The sequence below is a fragment of the Metschnikowia bicuspidata genome (genome assembly GCF_001664035.1).
Source record: "Metschnikowia bicuspidata var. bicuspidata NRRL YB-4993 chromosome Unknown METBIscaffold_2, whole genome shotgun sequence".
Classification (NCBI taxonomy): domain Eukaryota; kingdom Fungi; phylum Ascomycota; class Pichiomycetes; order Serinales; family Metschnikowiaceae; genus Metschnikowia; species Metschnikowia bicuspidata.
The window spans coordinates 2021471-2044065 of NW_017387732.1; the positions used below are offsets into that span (position 1 = coordinate 2021471).

At 49.2% G+C, this 22595-nt stretch overlaps 8 protein-coding genes across 8 annotated transcripts; 4 read left to right on the forward strand and 4 right to left on the reverse strand.

The window, feature by feature from the left end:
• Positions 1-1157: 1157 nt before the first annotated feature.
• On the reverse strand, positions 1158-1814 carry METBIDRAFT_39917 (uncharacterized protein; the record flags this gene model as incomplete). Its single annotated transcript, XM_018857203.1, has 1 exon — positions 1158-1814. One exon carries the CDS (start codon positions 1812-1814, stop codon positions 1158-1160), a length of 657 nt encoding a protein of 218 aa, XP_018712952.1.
• Positions 1815-1988: 174 nt separating this feature from the next.
• Positions 1989-3636, forward strand: METBIDRAFT_31349 (L-serine/L-threonine ammonia-lyase). The gene has a single exon (XM_018855834.1). It carries the CDS (start codon positions 2203-2205, stop codon positions 3202-3204), a length of 1002 nt encoding a protein of 333 aa, XP_018712953.1. The 5' UTR covers positions 1989-2202; the 3' UTR covers positions 3205-3636.
• Positions 3637-4155: 519 nt separating this feature from the next.
• Positions 4156-5135, forward strand: METBIDRAFT_153691 (uncharacterized protein). Its single transcript, XM_018854593.1, has one exon. It carries the CDS (start codon positions 4423-4425, stop codon positions 5005-5007), a length of 585 nt encoding a protein of 194 aa, XP_018712954.1. The 5' UTR covers positions 4156-4422; the 3' UTR covers positions 5008-5135.
• Positions 5136-7282: 2147 nt separating this feature from the next.
• Positions 7283-9241, forward strand: METBIDRAFT_38897 (uncharacterized protein; the record flags this gene model as incomplete). Its single annotated transcript, XM_018857065.1, has 1 exon — positions 7283-9241. The coding sequence occupies one exon, from the start codon at positions 7283-7285 to the stop codon at positions 9239-9241; it is 1959 nt and encodes a 652-aa protein (XP_018712955.1).
• Positions 9242-10164: 923 nt separating this feature from the next.
• DOT1 (histone methyltransferase) lies at positions 10165-13350 on the forward strand (the record flags this gene model as incomplete). Its single annotated transcript, XM_018857118.1, has 1 exon — positions 10165-13350. The coding sequence occupies one exon, from the start codon at positions 10165-10167 to the stop codon at positions 13348-13350; it is 3186 nt and encodes a 1061-aa protein (XP_018712956.1).
• A 164-nt stretch (positions 13351-13514) lies between these two features.
• On the reverse strand, positions 13515-16685 carry ISW2 (DNA translocase; the record flags this gene model as incomplete). The annotated part of the gene is made up of 1 exon (XM_018857097.1): positions 13515-16685. One exon carries the CDS (start codon positions 16683-16685, stop codon positions 13515-13517), a length of 3171 nt encoding a protein of 1056 aa, XP_018712957.1.
• Positions 16686-18593: 1908 nt separating this feature from the next.
• On the reverse strand, positions 18594-19433 carry METBIDRAFT_19941 (uracil-DNA glycosylase; the record flags this gene model as incomplete). Its single annotated transcript, XM_018854911.1, has 1 exon — positions 18594-19433. A coding segment is annotated over one exon (840 nt), but the record flags the coding sequence as incomplete, so codon positions are not given.
• Positions 19434-20526: 1093 nt separating this feature from the next.
• METBIDRAFT_77851 (dolichyl-diphosphooligosaccharide--protein glycotransferase) lies at positions 20527-21781 on the reverse strand (the record flags this gene model as incomplete). Its single annotated transcript, XM_018858780.1, has 2 exons — positions 20527-21521; positions 21754-21781. 2 exons carry the CDS (start codon positions 21779-21781, stop codon positions 20527-20529), a joined length of 1023 nt encoding a protein of 340 aa, XP_018712959.1.
• Positions 21782-22595: the final 814 nt, after the last annotated feature.

Genomic DNA, 22595 nt, shown 5'->3' on the forward strand with positions numbered 1-22595 from the left:
CTTCTCTATATCTGATGTTTATGCTCCCGATTAGATGAAGTCAACTGACATGGGTCCCATATATAGCCATCGCCATACAGCCCGCGGGTCAGTCGAAATCGAATAAATTGGCCTTGAGGAAAGGAATAGTCAAAATTCAGACATTACCAGATCCTTCGTGGCCTGGACGGAAGCAGCACCGAGCTTGCGTCCCTAGAAGGTTTGGACGGTGACTTCTTCAAGTCTGTCCTCATAGACTTGCAAAATGACTTATATATGTTCCATATATTTCAGCTTATCAAAGTCATTAACTTTCTTGATGAGTATTCAGCCCTTGCTTACGTTTTTCAAGAAGAGAACAATCGACATGTACGAGGGTCGCGTTCATTAAGCTAATAATAGTTGGGAGACAGGACAGAAAGCACATTCCTGAAAACACCTCCATTCTGCCTACACAGGCACAAAGTATCGAGCCGGCCGCCTCCAGTACATGCTGCAGCAAGCAGCGGGCCGAAAAACTGCTCTGCACTTGAAGTTGGCTATGCGTAGGAGTCTTTCCGGAAAACTGTGATTTATTCTCTGAGACCAAGTCAGAGACTATGAGGCCGAGCCAGCCTAGCATTTCGAAGAGCTGGCGTTTTCAGCGCCGCTGTTTTCCTCATGGCCTAACAGACTCTTTGCAAAGCACGTCCCTGTAGCACCGTGAACAGGCAATCACGTGCGCCATCGAAAAGTCCATGGCCCATTTGCCACTTCCGCCCCTAAACTGAGACAGTCTTCACATGGTCAATAAAACGGGTATCAAAAGATTTGCACCACGCCAGCAAGAAGGCCAGACATTCAATATCGTCGGTGCCCCTGTCTCTGGAAAAACCAGCCACTCGGGCCATTGCTCTCCAACAGCCAGATGCATGGCCGGGCCAGCCGTCAATTCAAACCGCAATATACGCATGCTCTTGGATATAGCGTGACGGTCAGTGTATTTTCTGCCCCACACTTCCACACAAAAAGCCATACGGAGCATTCGTGCATTTGTCGGCTTGTCTCAAAACATCTTTCTCTGGCATCCTCAGTGGACGCTGGAACGACCCGGGTCCATTTCTGCCCCATAGGGCTTGTTAGGCCCAAAACAGAACCAGATCATCTGGCTGCACCCGGAAGCCGCCTCAAGCAGCACCTCAGTCGTATTCTCCGAGCAAGCCCAAAACCTCTGCGAAATCCTTGATGCCCACCTCCAATGTCGCTGCCGAGAGCTTGTAGTTGAACAAGTCGCCATCTACACTGCTGCGACTGCACCCTAGCATATCGATGAGTATGCTGTCGCCAATGTCGTCTAGCTGGAGCGAGCTCTTGATTTTAACCAAGTCGGGGAGCGTGAGGCAGTGGTCGGCCGAGGTGCCATCGGTCCCTCCCGAAGCGTCTACAAACAAAGCCCAGTTCTGCAATATGCGCAGGTGGTTGTCTCTGAACTTGACGAGCCGGTTGCAGAACTTCACGAGCTTGTCGATATCCACGATATCCGACACATCAAACCGGCCGCGGATGGTCAGCGAGATCGTGAGGTGCTGCAAAAGCTGCTCGGCCACGGCCCACTTCAGGCTGGCCCTGGCTAGCGTGGTCTGCTGCGTGGCGTAAAACCACTCTACACACTGGCAAATGTCCCTGGTGAAGCACGCGGGAATGTCAAGTCTACGGAGCAAATCTGGCATGTTTTGCAACACGAGGTCCGGCTCATTGGCGGCGGTCAAGACATCCGCATAGGCGTCGAGCACCTCTGTTTCCACGTGTGCAGGCACCAGCAGGTACGCAGGCGACTTGCGGAATCGGGGCGGCATGTGAGCTTCGGACGCGGCGGGTGTTCTTAGGAACCAGCGGTCACTGGATCCGGCCCGCTGTTTCCAGACGAAGAGCCAGCACGGGGCTGAACGCGCGGTCACGTGCCCGCGCGCCGGTCGCGGCGCCATGGTTTGCCAGTAATCAACCAGAGCTGCTATGCGACCAGAGGTACTGCTATACAACCAGAGGTACTTCCATACAAAGATAGTACTGCTATACAACCAGAGGTACTGCCATACAAAGAGAGGTACTGCCATACAGAGCTATTTTTATACAAAGGGAGTACTGCTATACAAACAGAGGTACTGCTATACAACCAGAGGTACTGCCATACAAACGTGCTACAGAGGTACGGTATTCCCCACTCATAGATCTTTTCTCTCCCCCATGGTATTGCCCTCTGTTCACACTGAGCTTGTGGACGTGTCCAGTAGTGTAGATGCGCCGTGCCGCTTTCTCTACAAGAAAGAAAACCAGCAGCCCTCAGGCAGCTTCAAGCTCAGAGGCATGAGTAGAGTCATCACGCGTAAGATCGAGCAGGCGCGCGCCCTCGGCAGAGATGTCCATGTGTTTTCTTCCAGTGGCGGCAATGCTGGCTTGGCCGCTGCTTATGCCAGCGAGTTCCACGGCGTTCCGTGCACAGTAGCATTGCCCGTAACTTCAAAGCAAACGGCCATAGATAAGTTGAAAGACTTGCGGGCCGAGGTGGTGGTCCACGGGGCCCACTGGGGTGAGGCCGATACTTACCTCACCAAGGTCATCATTGCCGATTTGCCTCCTCTGGTTACCCCCGTATACTGCCATCCTTTTGAGAACGACGACCTCTGGGATGGACACGCAGAAATGGTGGACGAGATTCCCGGCCAGCTTCGGGACTTGCAAATCGAGGCTTCTAAAGTCAAAGGCATTGTGTGCAGCTGCGGCGGCGGCGGGCTCTACAACGGAATTGTCTCGGGCCTCCAGCGAAACCAGTCGTTGCTGGCAGTCCCTGTTTTGGTGATTGAAACCAAGCAAACGCCGTCGTTCAAATCGGCTGTGGAGGCCGGGAAAGTCGTCACCCTTTCCAAAATATACACGCTTGCCACGTCGTTGGCGGCCCCCTACATTGCACAACGCACGCTTGACAATTACTCCTTGCATCCTACCACCGTGGAGTTGCTTGAAGACTTGGAGGCGGTGGAAGCCACCGTCGCACACTACGATAAGTTCCGGGAATTGATCGAGCCTGCCTGTGGTGCGACCGTCGCCGTCTCGACGAAAAGAAAGGACTTGTTGAAAGCGTTCGGCGCGCTTGCCCCCGAGGACGTGGTGATCTTCATTGTCTGCGGCGGCTCCACAGTCTCGCCTGAAACGATGGAAAGCTACAGGGAGCTTCTTGCTCTAAAGTAGAACATGGGCACTAGAATGTGTGGGTGCACATGTATAAACATGTATTCCATAAGGTTTCCCGTTGAATGGATTCTTCTAAATTTATTAGTCTCAAACTCCTGGGTCATCGAGAAAAGCCAAGATACCTGAATGGGATAGCTGGAAATTGGGGAGAATAATGCTGCGTGCTTGGGTCACGATCAAACTGCTAGGATGTAGTAATTATTGGTGACACTTGCACTAACACTTGCGGTGTCTGATGTCTGGCGACTCTTGACTGTGAATGTTCCGCTACTATTACAGCTTGAGTGACCGAAAACTTCTGGTTGGATACAAGGAAAGAGAGACGGAGGAAGAAAAAGAGTGATTTGCTGAATCAACATGCCTTTAGAAAATTGCAGTATTCTTTTTAAGTTAGAAAACAAAGAAAATTGAAGCCCTAGACGGGATAGTATTATCTGTGTTCAGATGCAAAGACCAAACTTTTGTTCTCAAGCAAAGAGAGAGAGCTTTGCACGACTCTCTACCTTGTCCAGTACATTAATTGGGTGTATTGTTGTCCTTATGCGAAGAAAAAAGCTTTGTACGACTCTCTACCTTTCACAACACATTGATTGGGTGTATTTCTGTTCTAATGAAAAGAATGAAGCGTTGCACGACTCTTTACATTGTCCGATACATTCGTTGGATGTATGCTTTGGCTAATGTTGCACTTGAGTTGAATATAGGCCAAAAAAGAGCCGTTCCTTCCATCCTCCAAAACATCTCAGCAAAATGAGCTATACTCAAAATCCAAAGCAGCATTAGAAAACTGTCTCGTCATTTGTGTAATTTGCCCAAGCATGATCCTGAACCTTGCAAGATCATATACAGAGGCCGACCTTAGGAATTAGAAATGTACAGTTCTAGGACTAAATTGGTTATTGTTTTCTATACCAAAAAGCCACCAAAATATACAGCGATAAAGACATTCATTTGGGGCCTTCTGAAATGATATACCGCCAAATTATAGTAAAAGAAGACTACCAACGTCTGACAGTATGATAGTCCATATTGGCAGACAGTCATGCATATAAGAGCCCGAGCCGAAGAAATTTGCACGCGGTTCAAAGTGAGAAATAGACTATTGGATCTTATCTGGGGAAAAGTGGGGTGATTTGAAAAATACAATGACAGGTTAACTCCGACTTTGTTTGAAAGGGCAAATTTTGAATTTCTTTCGAAATAGCATGTTACGAGATGCAACTTCGATGGGCCATTATGGCGCTTGCGGCTGGGTCAGTAACTGCCCATGGTAGCCACCCGTCTGAATCCTCTTCCATTTTGAGCACAACTTCTACATTCCTCACTCATGATAACCCAGAAGATCACTCAGAAGATCACCCAGAAGATTACTACAACACTTGGTATTATGTCAGTATTCTGGGCACTTCATTTTTTCCTGGCCAGCATGACCAGCATGACCAGCATGATCAACATCACCATGAGAGCGATGGAAATCATCATAGTGAATATCACAGCTTGTGGAAATCTCCCGGTAGCCCAATAAATCCCTCTTCAACCAGTGATATCCCTCAGATCCAAAACTCGCGGAGTCGCAACTTTCGGGGATTATCTACTATGTCTTCAACATCCCAAAGAGATATGGAAACTACTGGCTGTGTTTCTGCGAGCCACACTCTTGCAAAATCTGACAGTGTTTTCGCAACGACAGCATTTTCTTCCAGTACTGATTCTAGAAATGGTGGTGATTTTAATTGGGCCAAGCTCAATGTAAAAGCTTATAGAGCTGTCTTTATTGTCGGTTTATCCATTTTGATTTAAAGAAAGATGCAAGTCTCATCCAAACCCATTATGTTTCTTCGGGAGACAGACTTTCTGTCTTATTTTATTCCTCCAGCTAATGCCCGTGCATTGGGTTTCTAAACAAAAAAAAGTAGGCAGATCCGCTAGTCAGTGATCAGAACTACAGTGGCTGAAGCGTACTGACCAGTTATTCTTGGCTACGTTTGAGAGATTTTCACTACAGAGTGCACCCAACAATATAGGCTCTGTTTTCCTTTTTTTTCGAAAAAAAGACATGGCGTCAACAATCACAAACCTGGACAGGTGCACTCTCTGGGCCTGTGAGACTAATTACAGAACCCTAATGAACACTTTGAGACGGGTGATGTGTCGGCGATTTTACCAACGCTCTAGCTGTAATCAATTTTATCACAGGCGAAAAAAGATTAGACATTTGTAACTATTTAGTTCATCTACTAGCATCAAATATTACTGCATGTCTCGCGTAAAACTGCGGGTAGCATCGGATTGGGCCTGTCAAAACACGCCCAGTATTTCCGTCGATCAAAACTTAGTGCTTGTGCCCATTGACACCGGCTGTGTGAGCCCATTGCAATAGAAGATCAAAGTCAATTTCTAGCTTGGATTCTCAATTTCACAACAATCCAAATCTTTCCGAAAGTACCACTTTCCAATGCAACTTGCTCTATTAGCCTGGACGGGTAGGTTTAGCCGAAAGCGCGCTGTCTGGGTGCAAGACCAATAAAAAAAAAAATAGTAGTCATATTATGAATTTTTAAGAAACGCCGTTGTTGTGCTCCCCGCACCTAGAAAATTGTTTGGGTCAAAGTACTAGATGGCTTAGTCTGCACGCACAGCAACTGCGTTGTTTGAGGCACAATGTAAGCATCAACGTACGAATTGTTTTTGTAGAATAAATGCATCGAGTCACTTGTCTTTTGGTGAGGACGCATCAGCTCGAAGCTAAGGATGGAAACTGGGTGGGAGGATTACACGTCTATCTGTTCAAATATGGAATATTTTATTTAATTTGGGGTGTTCTTTTGAATGTGGGCCAATCCTCCAAGCAAAAATATCGCTGGAACATTTCAATACAAGTCTTCCCTGGAAGTTGTAGTGGTTTGTCTCAGCTCTTTCCCACCCAATAGGTTCCGAACACTTATATATAATTAGCAGAATGCCCCCAGATCGCAGCCCTGGAAGTAGGTCAGCATGTTCTTCGTCATTGTTTCTGGCGCTGTTACCAAGTACCTCGGTCGTGATGCGTCTTCCTGCAGAGATACTCTCAACGGCTTATCTCAAACCCGCATACAGAACTGACTGTTAGAGGAGGCCACAATCTACCCCAGTCTCTTTTCTGGCTAGTGTTCTCGAGCCACATACTCTCTGATTTGCCCCGTTTCTCTATCCTCTAAAAAGATAGCCACGCAAAGAGTCGAGCGAGTTGTATACAGGACGCCACCAAGCCACAATGCCCACGCTGAGTTCAGCAAGATCATGGCTCTTTTCGTGGGGAGGCAACATTCCGGAATCTGCGGAGTCTGCCGAGATTTTCGCCAGTATTACAGATTCTGCCCCAGAGCTTGTGGGGAATGAGCAAGCCGAGCTGATTCCCGCGCAAAACCCAACGAAAAGCCCACAATTCTTGATGTCCGATGGCGCTGTTTCAGACCCTGAGCTGCTGGCGGGGCCTGCAACAAATGTGAAACCGCCGCTGTCTTCAGCTGACGAGGACACGAACAAATTTTCAGTTTTGCAGCACTCTGCTGCCACGAAACCGCCGCGATCTGCACAAACACAAGGCGCAGCGAGTCAAGACAAGACGTTGAAACACAAGTCGTCGACTGCGTCGTATAGCTCGTATGCGGCTAGCAATTGGCTTGGGTGGAACACAAAAAGCTCGAGGTCTAATAGCCTTCCGGAAGATGTCAGTGCATGTAGGAATTCCAGCAACTCACGTGAGTCGACACGTGAACTGAGCAGCGAGGCTGCAGCCGGAAACGATGCATCCAATGGCGTTAAGGAAGTGGCAAATGACTCTCAAAAATACGGGGATATGACCGCCAAAATCCAAATTCAGCCCACCCAGCTGGCTGGCTCGGATAAAGAGCGCTCGGACACCAATGGCTCGCTCGTGGAAACTACGGAACAAGTAGCCAACGACTCGGGATCGGGAGCACACAGCCGCACGAAGCTGTGGGGGTTCTGGACACTGACCGAGGGTACAACCGGAAAAAAGGATCCTCCGGCACACAGCAGAATCACCAACACAATTTTCCGACTGACTCCGGCGATGTCTTCATGGAAGGACGCGGAAACTAAACCAGAACCTGCGAAAGAAGCGGCCCCAAAACTGCCCCCGGGCCAGGGTCTGCAAGAAGGCGTGCCTAAGACCGAAGATGCAGTATTGTACAAGCCGCACCATAGTGCCAAAGAGTTCAGCCGAATCAACACTCACAAAAACGAAAACCTCACGGAAAACGTGCTAGTGCCTGACTGGCAAACATGCCTCAGGTTGCAGCAGCACACGGGCCATGCGTCCACGTCCCTGCACCTTCATGGAGGCACCGGGTTTAGTGCCGCACACGCTTTTGACATTCGACACTGGAAATGGTATTTGAGTAGCATCTCGTCTCGCTTGGGGCTCACGTTGCCAACAAGCCACAAGACCCGCCCGCATAGTGGGGGCAGCTCCAGCTCAACTGGCGACTCTGAATCTGATCTGGGAGGCGAGCTCCGCTTTCTGCAAGAACAAACATACCAGCTCTACGGAAAGTCCTTGTCTCGTCTCCCGTCTCACAAACGAGCGTGCCTACCGAACCATAGCAAGTACTTCACGGGCCCGCAGCAGGATCTGCAGGCGACCAGCACCAAAAGGCGAAAGACTCAACTTGATGGGGACGCCGAAGGTGAAAATCCTGTTACCATCACCAACGATGACGACGGAAATCTACTGATTAACGACAGCAAGCCCGTTGGTCCCAAATACGCGGCCAGCATTTTGCCCCGCAAATTCGGACCGCTTCGCAAGATAAGTAAAATCTTGATCATTGGTGTGCATGGGTTCTTCCCGACCAGAATGATCCGCCCTTTAATTGGGGCGCCCAAAGGCACCTCGTCCAAGTTTGCCAACGAGGCAGAAAAGGCTGTGATTAGATACCTTGTGGAGAATGATATGATGGGCGACAAGGACAACCGAGACGTGAGCATACAGAAAATAGCTTTGGAGAAGGAGGGCAAGATTTTTGACCGGGTGGAGTTTTTCTTGCAGATCCTTACCAAATGGGAAGACGAGTTGAACGAGGCCGATTTTGTCTTTATAGCAGCGCACTCGCAAGGATGCGTGGTGTCCATCATCTTGCTTGCCCGGCTCATCAAAATGGGCATACTCAAGCACGCAAGCTACATGCGCATCGGGGTGCTTGGCATGGCGGGCGTCAACAACGGGCCGTTCTACGGCACCGACAAGTCTCTTTTCATGAAGGCTTACTCGGCCATTGAACACGAGTCCATGATTGAACTTTTCGAGCTCACGAAGTTTGACAGCCCCCAGTCGCTTGCTTATAAAGACGCCATGCAGACAATCGTCAGCACGAACGTCAAGATCTGTCTTGTTGGATCGATCAACGACCAGTTGGTTCCGCTCTACTCCGCATTGGCATCCCATGTCTACCATCCCAACATCTACCGGGCATGCTACATAGATAGCTCGGCAAAGACGCCAGCCTTCATCAAGACGTTGATCTCGATCTGCTGCCAGTTGCAAAACATGGGGTATTTTGATAACAACGTCATCAAGGAAATCAGCTCAATCTTAGCGGGACCGCTCACTGGAGGGGGTCATTCGAAGATTTACAACGACGGAAAAGTGTACGACTTGGGAGTCAAGTTCATGCTCGACACAGACGATTTGGTCATACCCCATCAAGCAGACTCGACCGAGAAGCCCGGTGCTTACGACTCGCACGTGGACGTGCCCTACACGAACCGAGTTTTTGTGAGGGAATACAATGTAGGCAAGATAGGCACGAACCCGTTCATCTTGCCCTGGTGTTTAAGAGGACTCATCTTCAATATCCAGAAAAATTGGGGAGCTGGCGAGTCTCAAAGAACAGCACATGGTAAAGGGCACAAGACAGCAGTGGAGGAAGTCAGCGAGCTCTACGCGCTGTTTGACGAGTGGAGACCGGAAACCAAGCCATTGAAGGACTTGAAGTTCCGTCTTAGTGGGATTCGAGCTAGCAAGCTCTGACAATCATCGGAGCACTGGGCTGAGGGTGCAACGTGAGAGCGAAAAGCAGGGAACAAGTATTGGGTCATTCCTGCTCGCCGTTTCGCACCCAACTGTTTAGTACGCGTTGCAGCTTGGCTAGAACAAACAGAATGTGCGCCTGTTTTCTTCATCGCCTTGCCCATGATGGCCAGTGCCATTGACAGCCGTGCACGTCGTTTCTACTTCGTTCTTGTCGCTGTTTCGCTCGCGCCCCCATCCGCCGTCATTTTACTTCACCTTTTGGTACAACACGCCGGTTTCGTGAACTGAGCCACGCCGCACAAAAACTCAAATTCCCAGCGTATATTGCAATAATAATTCTACAAGGGGACCACACGACCCCTGCCGGAAGCAAAATCCTTGACGACCACAGATTGACGAGAGCAAAGAATCCACGCCCTCAAATTTCCCGAATGCCTTGCTGCGTCCGACCAAATTTCCTTGACCGGCTTTCTGGCCTTGTTCTTTTACCCGCCGGGCCTGGGGCTTTTCGGGTTTTTTCCTTTGTTCTTTTTTTTTTTCGCCAGCTTCGTGAGAAAAATAACGCGCAGGGCACCCGGGTGTGCGAAAGTGAGGTCACCCCAGGACCCGCGATCCGGAAACATCTCTGACCTGTTGCCTCGCATGGGCACGTTGTTCACCTATTTTATGGCAGACGGCTTTTCCTTTTTTCGGGGTAGATTACACAACGGAAATCGGAAACAATTGAAAAGACCAGCGAGAAACACTTGGTCCCGAGCAGAAAAACAACAACAACCCCCCCGCTCCACGACTCACCCCCTCCATAAATCACGCCCACGAATCACGCCCACGAATCACGTTCACAAATCACACCCCCGTTGAGACGTATGTCTTTGGCCCCACAAAAAACCCCGAGGAAGACCCGCGTTAAAAAGGAGACGATGTCCGAGGAAAGACTTCTGGAGGACGGCCTCATCACACCTCGCAGTGCTGGCACCGTGTCGCCAGTCTTGGATACGGAACGTAATGCGCTCATTGCCCGGCTCACGCCAATGACCAAGACGGACTTTCGTAAAACGGCCGTGGCTGCTGCGTTCCCTGACCGCACGTGGGCAGAAATCTGCGCCGCGGTCGAAAACATGCCCATTCCGGAGGAGCTCACGTGGCCGGAACTCCAGTTGGTTGTGCTGGAATGGCACCGGGCCGAGCCCATCAACTTCGCCATGCTCGAAGAAGAGTGTTTTGCTCGTGACCGGAAGTCCATCCACGCCCGGATTATGCACTTGGAGGAGATCTACGGCGCCAAGCGCAACGGACTCGCGTGCCCGATCATCTGTGCGTTTGAGCTTGCGGCCCAGAACCAGATGCTCACCTACACCGAAATCTCTCCTTTTCTCCCCGGATACTCTCTGGAAGAGCTCCGAACGTTGGTCGCGTCCAACTTCCCACATAGAATGCGATTCACGCGTGCTGAGGTCGACTCCATCTGCGATGGCCTCCGAAAGGGGCTTGGCCCCGAGGATTTGAAGACCAACCTTCCGTTCAGGCGTATCGGCGTCGTGCGCCAGAAGGCCTTGACCTTGAAGAACAAGTTCAACATACTGAAGGTAGAGCCGAAGAACACCGAGTACGAGAAGATAATAGACCTGATCATCAGATCTGACTTGACTGATACTGGCATCAAAGAGGCTGCCCACAACGAGTCCTTGTCGAAGCTCATCAAGGACATACAAACCACGATCGAAGACCGCGGCGGAAGCGAATCCATTCCCTTCACCAAACCCGAAAACGAGATCTTGCGCTTGAGCTTGCAGGGTGAATTGACCGATAAACAATGCCAATCGGAGCTTCTATTCCGCTCTTGGCGCGAAATTCTGCAAAAGAGAACAGAATTGGAGTCTGTGCACTCGAGGCAAAAGAAATTCTCCAGCCATCTCGAACGACTCATTTATGAAGCACAATGGTACTCATCAATGGCGGAGGATTCTGCACGGGGGAGCCGTAGAAGACTGACAAGGACCGACGTGGAATTCAGCGACCTACGGGAAAAGGCCCTCAAGGCGAAGGAACAAAAGAAGCCCGTGAATGGCCCCGAAACACAGGAAAAAATTCGAACCAACGAATTGATTACATTGAAACGGAAAGAGACCAGAAGGAGAAACCTTGAAGAGAAAGAACGAAAAAAATTACAGCACAAAGCACCTCCTATACGAACCCGTTCCAAAACAAAATCCCGAAGTGGCGAGAAGGGCAAAATTGAAAAGCTTGTTGAGGAGGCAGAATGGTTCCAAAGTATTTGTGGGGATGGCCATACTGTTCTGACAGGCGAGAAAAGGAAACGTACTCCCGTCATGCATTTGGTGCCGGAGTTCAAAGACAGGCAGAAGTTGAAAACGGCACAGAAGCAACTCATGGAGCAAAAGAAAAACAAAAGCAAGTGTAAACCAGACAGGCTTATGTCTGAAACCCCCATGACTGAAGATAGCGAAGCGGAAAAGGAATCGATGGAGAAGTTTAAGAACGTCATGGAAACTGAGAACCCTTCAGACCTCGAAGAGATAAGCCCATATGATCCGACTGATATCAATCATGACACGTCAGTGACTTTCGAGAACCGGGTCTTATTCAACGAAGCTATTTCATCTCGAATACTTTTTCCTTCGCGCATCGAATTCAGTTCTGATGTCCTGGAAATTCTTCAGCCCGGAAAGCTGGTTCCCATCAATAATACTTTGGCTGCTAATATCATCAGAGAGCATGATAATTGCTACAAGTCTCTCCCCGATACTTTTCCACCTTTCCAGATCCAAAACGCGGCAGGTGAAATGACAATAAACCCAAGAAACATTATACACATTCGCTATCTTCTTTATCCGCAGCACACTGAACAATACATCTTGGCTGAACCGAAAAGCAACCAACTTGATCCTATTCGAGAGATCATCAAGGTCTTTCAAATTCACTATGGATTGTTCTTTTCGTATTCTCCAAAATTGAAGAATATAATTTATGATGATTTTTGCCAAAGCATGATACTGGCCGTTGATGGCAATGACTTTCTGAAATTCATGTATATCATTGACAAATGGAACGCATTGATGTTGGAGCTTTCCCCATATCCGATTGAAATTGACCCAAAGATTGACATAAACGGAAGCTTACGAGTGTACCTCCCAAAGTCTTATGCATTTTGTCATGACATAAAAGAATCGAAAATTCAAACTTTCTACACAGAGGTTCTTCATGCAGGCGAAAAAGCTCGCAAGAATGGCAATCAGTCACCAGCTAATATGTTTCAAAGGAAAATGAGCTTAACTCTTAAGCTGCCGGTTATTGGTGGTCACCAAAGCCATTTACCAGAAGTATTTGTTTCGCGGTATCGACATATGCGGCCCATGGCATATTCAGTAGCTTTTATCGATCTGCTTGCCAACAAGACCGATATTTCAAGGTATTGCTCTCACCAATTGCTCATGAGGGCATATACCAGAATCGTTTCTCCAAGCTCAAGGAAGCTCAGGTCTTACAAGGCGTTCTCTGCCGAGGTGTATGGTGAGCTTCTTCCTTCATTTGTCAGTGAAGTTTTGACCAAGATTAATTACAAGCCTGACAAAAAATTCTACGACCTAGGTTGTGGAGTAGGGAATACTACTTTGCAAGCTGCTCTTGAGTTTGGGGCAGAGAAGAGTGGTGGATGTGAAATAATGGATCACGCCTCTCGTCTCGCTCGGGAGCAAGAAATCTTTATGAGGAAGCAGATTCTTCTTTTTGGGTTGAAAGCAATGAACCTTTCTTTTGCCTTAGATCAAAGTTTTGTGAAGAATGAGAAGGTTCGAAAAGAGTGTATCGAATCTGACGTTGTTCTTGTGAACAACTACTTGTTTGAATTTGCGTTGAATGATGAAGTGGGTAAGCTTCTTTACGGAATGAAGCCGGGATCGAAAATCATCAGCTTGAAAAACTTTATTCAGCCGAGGTACAAATCCAGTGGTGAGAAGAGCATTTTTGACTATCTCCAGGTCGAGCGTTTTGAAATGAGTGACTACTGTTCTGTGAGCTGGACAGCGAACAAGGTTCCATACTACATTTCCACCGTCAAATCAGAGATATTAAAAGAATACTTGTAATGTGCTTTAAGTGGTTGTGTTTGAGCGATGGCAAGAGCGAGATGTGGATTCGTTGACAGATATTGTATGTAAGCTTTAATAATTATTCACTTGACCTGGGAAAGACTGTAGCTAAGAAACATTTGATGGACGAACGAAATACAAGCCGAATGAAAGAAAAGCGTTTACTCGGTTTTTAACTTTTTCCTTTCAGGAATACCTTCTTCTGTCTCTAACATCTCATTTTGGGAGCCGGCGCCAGGAAGTGGCGAGTTTTCTTTGGTGCTTGGCTCGATGGAGCCTGTCTGAAGGCTGCTGTTCAAAGCTTTCCCTCTCTTTCGACCACCAGGCCCCTCACTTTCCCGAGCAAGCGAGAGCAACAATGTACTGATGCGTCGACTGATTTCCTGTGGCGTTCTAGAGGTGATGTACCAATCGAATTTAAATAACTCGCTCTGCAAAATTTCCTGCTTGATTTTTTCGCCCAATCGATCAGCGAATAATCCATATTTGTAGACACAACATAATATGAATCGATCTTCGAGTTTTGAGAACACTCTTTTGGAGTTGTTAGGAGGGTACTGGATCTTGAGGTCTTCAAGGGGGTCTTCCAGCTCCTCGATCTTGACGGCCAACAACTTTTGTTGATTGTGGAGTTTAGCAGCCTTGCGCTCACTGGCCTCGATCTGAGCCACGTACTTTTCATGACCTTCGATCTCATGGTTCAGCTCCCAAAACTTTTTGGTGTATCTTTCGACCTCTTGCACATCTCTCCCGAGTGCCTCAGCAACCTCGTCATAGGCGTTCCTGCCGTGCTTGGCCAAGGCGTGGATGAAGTTGGTGAAATCACGTCTTGACCACGAAGCAAAGCTCTCCAGCAAGAGCTTCTCCTTCAACTCAAGCTCGTCCTCTGTCAAGGGCTGGGCACTTTCGATCTTCTCTTGTTCTTCTCTGAGCCGAATATCACGGGGCACATCGTCTCGCTCGTCGGAAGAGTTCAAAAAGTCCTCATCGCTGTCTCCAAAGTCGTCAAGAGAGTAGGCATAGCCCACAGCCTTTTTGTAGGCGAGCTGCTCTCGTTTCAAGAGCTCGACCAAGTCCTTGGCGAAGAACTGATGGTCCTGCGGGTGATAGATCTTGGGCTGCTTGACCTTGACCGGCGGCGTGGCTTTCGCGTGGGAGATGGGCGCCTTCAACATGTCTTTGTAGTAGTTGTCGACAGAATATGTCTGCTCCTTGCGCTCTCTCTTGGCGGGGTGGATCCAGGTGAGTCCCAAGGACGCATTGTCCTTCTTGGCAAAGTTCTGGCCATTCCACTCGTACACGGAGTTGTCGGAGGTGAAGTTCTGCAAGTCGTCGAGGCCGAGCTTGTTGAACTTGGCGTTGAGCTTGGCGGTCTTTTCGCGGCCCTTGGCGAGGATGGCGTCGATGTCGTCGTCGAACATGGACGAGGTGTTGGCGGCCTCGAACACGGCCTTGGCGCCGTGCTGGATCATGCCCAACAAGTCGGAGTTGGAGTTGCCGATGCTGGAGGTGGCCTGGCGGCCCTGCTGGATGACCAACTGGTCCAAGCGCAACTTCTGCGCGGCGCGGTCGAGCACCTTCTCCTCAATGGCGTTCTCGGTGACGAAGCGAAACACCTGCACCTGCTTCTTCTGGCCGATGCGATGGGCGCGGTCCATGGCCTGCAAGTCGGCCTGCGGGTTCCAGTCCAGGTCGTACAAGATGACGATGTCCGCGGAGGTCAAGTTGATGCCCAAGCCGCCGGCCCGCGTGGTGAGCAAGAAGATGAACTTGGACGAGTGCGGGTCGTTGTAGTCGTCGATGGCCGCAATGCGGTCCTCGTGCGACGTGGAGCCGTCGATGCGGCAGTACTCGTAGTCGCGCAAGAAGCAGTAGTCCTCCAAGATGTCGAGCAAGCGCGACATCTGCGAGAAGATCAACACGCGCGAGCCCTGGGCCTTGAACTTGCGGAGCATCTTGTCGAGGATGATCATCTTGCCCGCGTTGGCCACCAAGTGCTCGTCCGTGGTGAACGGCGGGCCCGGCTCGGCGCCGTCGAATAGGTACGGGTGGTTGCAGCACTTGCGCAACTGCATGACGATGTTCAACAAGCGCGTCTTGCCCTCGCGCCGGCCCACCGCGCCGTTGACCGCGTCGATGTCCTTGGCCAAGAGCTTGCGGTACCACGCGAGCTGCATGTCCGACATGCCGATGTACACGTTGGTCTCGATCTTGGGGAGCAAGCTGGTCTCGACGTCGGCCTTGACGCGGCGCAAGAGGAACGGGCTGAGCACCTTGTGGAGCTGCTGCACCACCTGCTCCTGGTCCTGGCCGCCCTGCGCCTGGCCGTCAAACCACTGGTCAAACACGTCCGCGTCGCCAAACACGTCCGGGAGCAAGAAGTTCAACAACGCCCAGAGCTCGTGCAAGTTGTTCTGCAACGGCGTGCCCGTGATCAAGAGCCGGTTCTTGGAGTAGAAGAGCCGGATGATCTGCGAGAGCGCCGACGCCTCGTTCTTGATGCGGTGCGCCTCGTCCACCACGATGTACTGCCAGCGCAACTTCTTGAGCTGCGCCTTCTCGCGGATGACCATTTCGAACGACGTGACAAGCACGTCGAACCGCGCGGTGAGGAGCCGCGTGCGGATCACGTCGGCCCGCGCGTCCTTGTCGCCCTGGAGCACCACCACGTCCACCTCGGGCGTCCATTTCTGGAACTCGCGCATCCAGTTGTTGAGCGTGCTCTTGGGCACCACCACGATGAACGGGCCGTCCACGTGCCGCACGTGCCGCAAGTAGCCGAGGAACGCGATGGTCTGGAGCGTCTTGCCGAGGCCCATTTCGTCCGCCAAGATCCCGGAGAGCCTGTTCTCGTGCAACGAAATGAGCCAGTTCAAGCCCTGCACCTGGTACTCGCGGAGCTCGCCGCCCTGGATGAAGCCGGGCGACGCCGTGAGCACCGTGCGCTGCTGGTCCGCGTCGCCCATGTGCTGCTCGCCGTCCAAGAGCTCTGCGTCCTCCTCCTTCTCGGTCTTGCGCCGCCCGCGCGGCGCCTTTTTCTTCGCCGCCACGAAGTTGGTCTGCCCGTCGATCTGCCGGATCAACTGCCGGAACCGCGCGTCCTTGGACATGTTGATGTCGATGAAATGGCGGAACAAGTCCGTGAGTCCGAGGAGGTACTTGAAGCGCACCGTGGAGTCGTCCACGTCGTTGTCGCGGGCCGCCTTGGGGTCGCAGTTGAGGAGGTACCTGTTGATCCGGTCCGCGGGCAGTTCAATGCGGGGGTTTGCCGGCGCAGGCGCTGTGTTTGTGCCACTGGCAGAAGCGCCTGGAGCGGTGGGTTTTCGGGGCATGGTGTGCAGGCTTTGCTGTGGTTTTGCTTTGGTGGGCCGTGTTTTTCGGCGGGGTCCCGTGCTTGCCGAGATGACGCCAGAGTGCGAGCGAGAGACTGGCCGGTGCTGGTGGGCAGGGTGTGTGTTTTTTTTTTTTCCCAGAAGAAGAGCTAGGAGTTGGAGGCATGCTGGGTTTCGGGGACATAATGCGCGAGCAGTGCGACCGGCTTCTGGAGCGCATGGGGCCCGATGGTGCGGCCGGAGGCTGGGGCCATATACGGGATGGCCTGGGTTTGTTTGTTTGTTTTGTTGTTGTTTTTTTTCTTTTTTATTTTTGTCTGTATGGCTGTTTGAGCATGTCCATGCTGTGGACGCCCGGGCCCTTTTTGCGACTTTGCTTTTTTTTTGTTTGGTCTTTGGTCATGCTGTATTATTTTTGTTTGGTCTTTGGTCATGCTGTATTACTGCCTCTATGGGTGCGGCTGGTTTGAGGCGCATCGAGAAGCGCACGATGAATGGGACAAAGTAGACACTGGCATGTGGATGGAGGAAGGTAGTGGCTGCAAATGCTTTCCGAGGGGATACACAGGACATGGCAATTTTTGGTCATTTTGATATACTGATGAACAGGCCATTGTACATGGGTGGTAGGAGATGGGCCATGGTAGGAAATGGGCCATGGTAGGAGATGGTAGTAGACGGGCTTGATGATAAGTGGGTCCGAATGAAAGATGCCCATGGATAGATTGGGGCTTTATCTGGTAGAACGCCGTGAATGCTAACAAATCCAAAGGTATCTGGTGGTCATGGCGATATAGGTAGTAATGCATGGGGCAGGGTGACGCATACGAACTCGTAATAACTCACACTGGTGAACGAGCCGAGACAGAACATGGTGATAGAAAACGACGATGTATGATCCAGTTTGGAACTTTCTTCCGATCACACAAACAAATCCATGAAACATTACACGCATCCTTTCAACTCCTATATATGGCTAGTGTTCTGCGGCCCATCTCGTTCTGTTTACCACGGTCAGGTGGTCCTCTTGGCACATTTGTTCACGTTTTGTCACCATGGCAATCACCAGACACCTGTAGTATCCGCCTCAACTCGATGTTGGGGAGAGTTCAAGGTACCAAACTTGACGACTCGCCATGTCTTCGAGTATACCTCTGAGATTGTGGGGGCGACGCAGCTCGAGATTATCATTCACCAAAATATTGTCGAGCCAAAGGGTTTCATGGGTTTGGAAAATTTGACCTCCTTTCGCCGACATGTGCCTCTTTCACCGTTGTTCTAGAGATGGCTGCGAGGAGTACCTGTGCCGTTTTTGTTAAAAACCTCGTTGCAAAAATGACCTTGATGTCTCTTGTGGCAGTGTTTAAAGAAATCAAAGAATGACGAGTCTATTTAATTCACACGGCGTCAACCATTTTCCTTCAAATATAATGCTTTTCATGAGTATTTTTGCTGACTGACGCCAAGGCATAGTTGACCGGGACGCTGTGGCAGAATTGGACTTTGCGCTTCTTGCTTTTGGTCGAGGACTTATGAGTATCTGTATTGTACATCTCTCTGCTTCTCAGAAATTGGGAACTTCAATGGATGGGGAATGTCAGTAACTAAACAAAGATGATAAATGGGATACGGCCATGGCAAAAAATTGTCCTAAACTGGTCATGGTTGACATCCGGTCACGGTGATATCCAGGGTACGAAAATATCTCAGAAATTGTAGTGAGCGAGGAGTAGCAGCTATGGTCAAAGTCCAGACATGGTACTAATGAGAATTATAATAAATTCATATAGTAAATTCATACATGGGAATAAACAGGCAAGGTAGAAATCGAAGCATTGCAGCAGAAAAAAACTGTTCTCATTTTACATAGCCATCCTCCGTGTCCAGTATCATCCCAAGTCATTAACAAACGTTGTTCATCTCAACCAACCCCCAGTTTATTGGCTCTCTTCCTTGTTCCTTCAACCAGCGGTTGCATTTTTCGAATACATGCAGATCGAAAAAACCCCGGCTAGCAGACAAGGGGGATGGATGCACCGATTTCAAAACCAAGAACGGCACCTCTTTTTTGGACAACTGTAGAGAAAATTTGGCCACCCGTTTTTGGGCGGGGGTCCCCCAGGCCATGATGACAAGGCCCTGCTTCTTATTCTCTCTTGCGTAGGTGATCGCCGTCTCGATCACTTTTTCTGTAAACTGCTCCCAGCCGCGGTTGGCATGACTGTTTGCTTTGTGAGCCTCCACAGTAAGACAAGCATTCAACATGAGCACTCCCCTCTTAGCCCATTTCGTCAAATTTCCACCACCTGGCTTGCCCTCCTTTAAGAGCTTCTTGTAGTCCGGGGCCACGAAATCGGGAAAGTCGAGTTTTAGCGCCTTGTAAATATTAAGGAGTGATGGGGGTGGACGCGTAGGCTCCAAAACCAGAAACGCCAACCCGTGGGCCTGGTTGAAATTGTGATACGGGTCCTGCCCTAAGACTAGACACTTCACTTCAGGAAGCGGCGTATAATGAGACCAGGAGTATATGTCTTTTGGTGGCGGAAAGATAGTCTTCCCTTTCTGGGAATGAAGAAACTGCTTCAAGCAAATGAAGTATGGTTTGATGAGTTCCTTGTGTAAAAGGGCTAGCCACGTCACGTGTAAGTGTTCGATTTCAAGCTGGAGAAGACCACGCTCCTCTGCCGTGAGCCCAGCAATCCATTCATTTTTGTCAAAGTTGTGCCTGGAACAAAAGTTAACATATTCCGCGTCTGATCTGGTCAAGGGGTCAGAGAAGCCAGGGCCATCGACATGTCCAGCTGTGTCGTTCTTCTCGTCTATTTTGACAATGACGGAAGATTCACCAGAAAAGCTTGTGGCCTGTTGGACAACTTCAGCTTGATCGCAAATATCGCCTCCAATTCCAAATACATTTTTTGCCTCCACTGCCCCAGGTAGTCCATCGGGTAATGCTTCAATTTTTGGCTCAGCTTTTGCGGCAATTGCACCTTTTTCTCGCGCCAATACTTTTGGTATGTGCTTGTTTTGAATGGAAGGGAAAAAGTCTGTAATCAGTTTCGCCTTTTTAGCGGAGGCTGTTGTCTTCAGATCATGTTTCCGCTTCACTTGTGCCATGGCATGGGATGGAGACGTCGGTCTTACTTGAATAAATTATAGGCGTTTTTTTTCTCTTCCACGCGTCGCGCGTTCCTAAACCTGGCCCTCGAAATTCAGTACCCAGAGCCATTGCTTGAAAAGGTTGTCCGTTTCTTGGTTATGCTTTTATGACTTTTGTTTCTAAAAAAATTGAGTGGGTTTCGACATGGCCAGATAGCGTGGGTACAAGATTTCGTGGTTCACTCGAGGCGCCCTTGTTTGATGAGAATCGAAAGTCATTGCCTATGAGTGCCTATCTAGCAGTATTGGGCAGTTGTCCAATTGCCGCAAGAGGGCTTGGCGTAGTTTTAACCATTTTTCCCACCAGCACAAACCTGATTAAAATTTCGAAGTTTCAAAAGTATAAATTACCTTTTATCTGATCCTGGATCCGAGGTTTTCGTGGTGATGGATATCGCCAAACAGGCATTGCTATCCATACTCGTTACTCTTTCTAATCCCTTGTGTGAGCCAGCCCATTCCACTTTTGATGTACATGTCACACATTCCTTTGCCACCCTTTCACCAAGAGTTCAAATATATGCAATAAAGTGGGTTCTGGCCCATGACGATCAAGCCTGGTCTAATTGAAATGGCTTATCCCAATATACTCACGGCACTATTTTCTAGGAGCCTTATGCTGTAGGACACACAGTCTCCGTATGCTTCTCTTAAAACTCAGCAAGAATACGCCCAAAATAGCCTAGAAGAGCCTTGCAAAATAGTAGGGGTACCACTCGTCCTTGCGCAAGTACATGCTTGTCAAGACGCTGTAAAGAAAGTAGAGCATTCCAGCGACAAAAAGCACTAGAAGCCCATGCTGAGACTCGCTCTGGATCATGCTTGTTTCGCCTATCTCGTATGATCCTAGGTATACGAGCATAATGAGCGTGGCACCTAAAAGACCATAAGTCCCACCCACCAAGACCATCTCGACACCAAATTGCCACAGCGTGCCGCCGCTAATATATATGGGCTCATTGTTATCATTCTTGGCAATGAAGGGCACTTTCAACATGAGGGAAAACAGGAACCCTCCAAGAAGCACGAGGATGAATGCAAAGAAAGCCAACTTGTAGATTCTCTTCTTGGACACCGTTTGCGTTATGAGCGACGGGCCACGTTTTTTGATGATTAAGATCCCCAAGAACGTCGCGAGAAACGTCGCTATGAACTTCGTGGATGCGTTTTCCTGTCTGATAGTGATACGTTTTTGAACAGCCTTTGCCAACCAGTCGGCCATCGCAAAGACTTGGTCATCAAAAGCTGCCTCCGGAAGCTTGAACTCAGCATGTGGTTCTAGCAAAATATCGAAGTTGTCAAAATACTCAAGCCCGTATTCGTCGATTTTCGGTTGCCTCTGCAGCGTATGTTTGGATGCAACGCTCAGTGGCGGTACAAGCCAAAGCTGGGGCACGGTTTTCAAACCGAGGAAATTGAAAACTTCTGAGTTTCCTCGGTCCACGAGATCGATTTCAGCAAAGTAGAGGTACCCCAGATGCAAGTAATCTGCGGTCCATGCCTGGGCTACTTTTCCAAGCACTTTCCGTATGGCATGGCAGCTTTCACATCCATGCTGCTCGCTTGTGGATGTTATTAGTATAAGAGTGAAATGGCCTCTTTGGGGCTGCGATAGCAATGTCAAGTTTGAGTTTTCTACAGGGACTATGAAGTCCGGCGAATGGAGGGCCCGGACCGCTAGTTCTTCTTGCGCCGAAAACGCGTGTGTCCTTAGAATATACGCGAGGAAAAGAAAAAAGAAGACCACTTTCATCGCGATTATTATGAGGCAAAACGAGTCAAGATCCGTCTAAATTATTTTTAGTGTAGCGCTGAAATAAGAATGGAACGAGAATGTCGGGATAAAACGGGTGCAACAAGACCTATGGAGGTGTATACTAATTTTGTATATAGGCTGCGCGCATCTCACTATAGGAGTTGCCGCATTGGGAAGCCATGATGCAAAATCGCTGAAGCATACTTCTTCAATTAGAATTTGAAACAAGCCAGTGTTATCGAGCTCACTTAGTAATCAACACAGGCCAGGCCATGCTACCAGGCTTCTGAGGATTTTCAGGTCATAAATTATACACTCGTCAAATCTTAAATTATACATGCTTCAGATCTTGAAATATACAGTCTTCAGATCTTAAATTGTACTTTCTTCAGATTTCAAATTAAGCGACTGAGGCTATAAATTAGAATATGTGGTCTGTTGTTGCCCTTGTACAAAAACATCTTTAAATCACACACGCGAATATTGTTGATCCACTTATTATGCACATTTCCAATGAACCGTATGATTTCTAAAAGTTTATATATATTTTCATACAAATGCTTAATAGCCCTTCTGTGTATGCGTTGAGTCTTTGCAATAAATGCCAGGCTCCAATATTGCTCGGATATAGAACACACAAGATAGCGTCGAAAGACCACGTCTTCGAAGCATATTTTGTGCTATTCTGGTTTGTGAACAGAAATACCCGTACCCAGAGCCCATTATTTGCCATATTCATGCCCTTCCTTCCTAGTTCGGACAACGTGACCAAAACTGATCAGACGTAGATGCGAGAAAAACACCCGCCTCGAATACTAACAAACATAGGCTGTCGTTAAAGTTCCTGAGTTGAGATCCAAGTCCGAGGAACAATTGAACCAACAATTGCTTGAGTTGAAGCAAGAGTTGGCCTCTTTGAAGGTCCAAAAGGTCACCAAGGCTGGCCCACAAATCACCGTTGTCAAAAGAAACATCGCCAGAATTTGACTGTCATC

Coding starts and splice junctions, on each gene's coding strand:
- METBIDRAFT_153691 (XM_018854593.1), top strand. CDS start 4,423: ATGCAACTTCGATGGGCCATTATGGCGCTTGCGGCTGGGTCAGTAACT.
- METBIDRAFT_31349 (XM_018855834.1), top strand. CDS start 2,203: ATGGTATTGCCCTCTGTTCACACTGAGCTTGTGGACGTGTCCAGTAGT.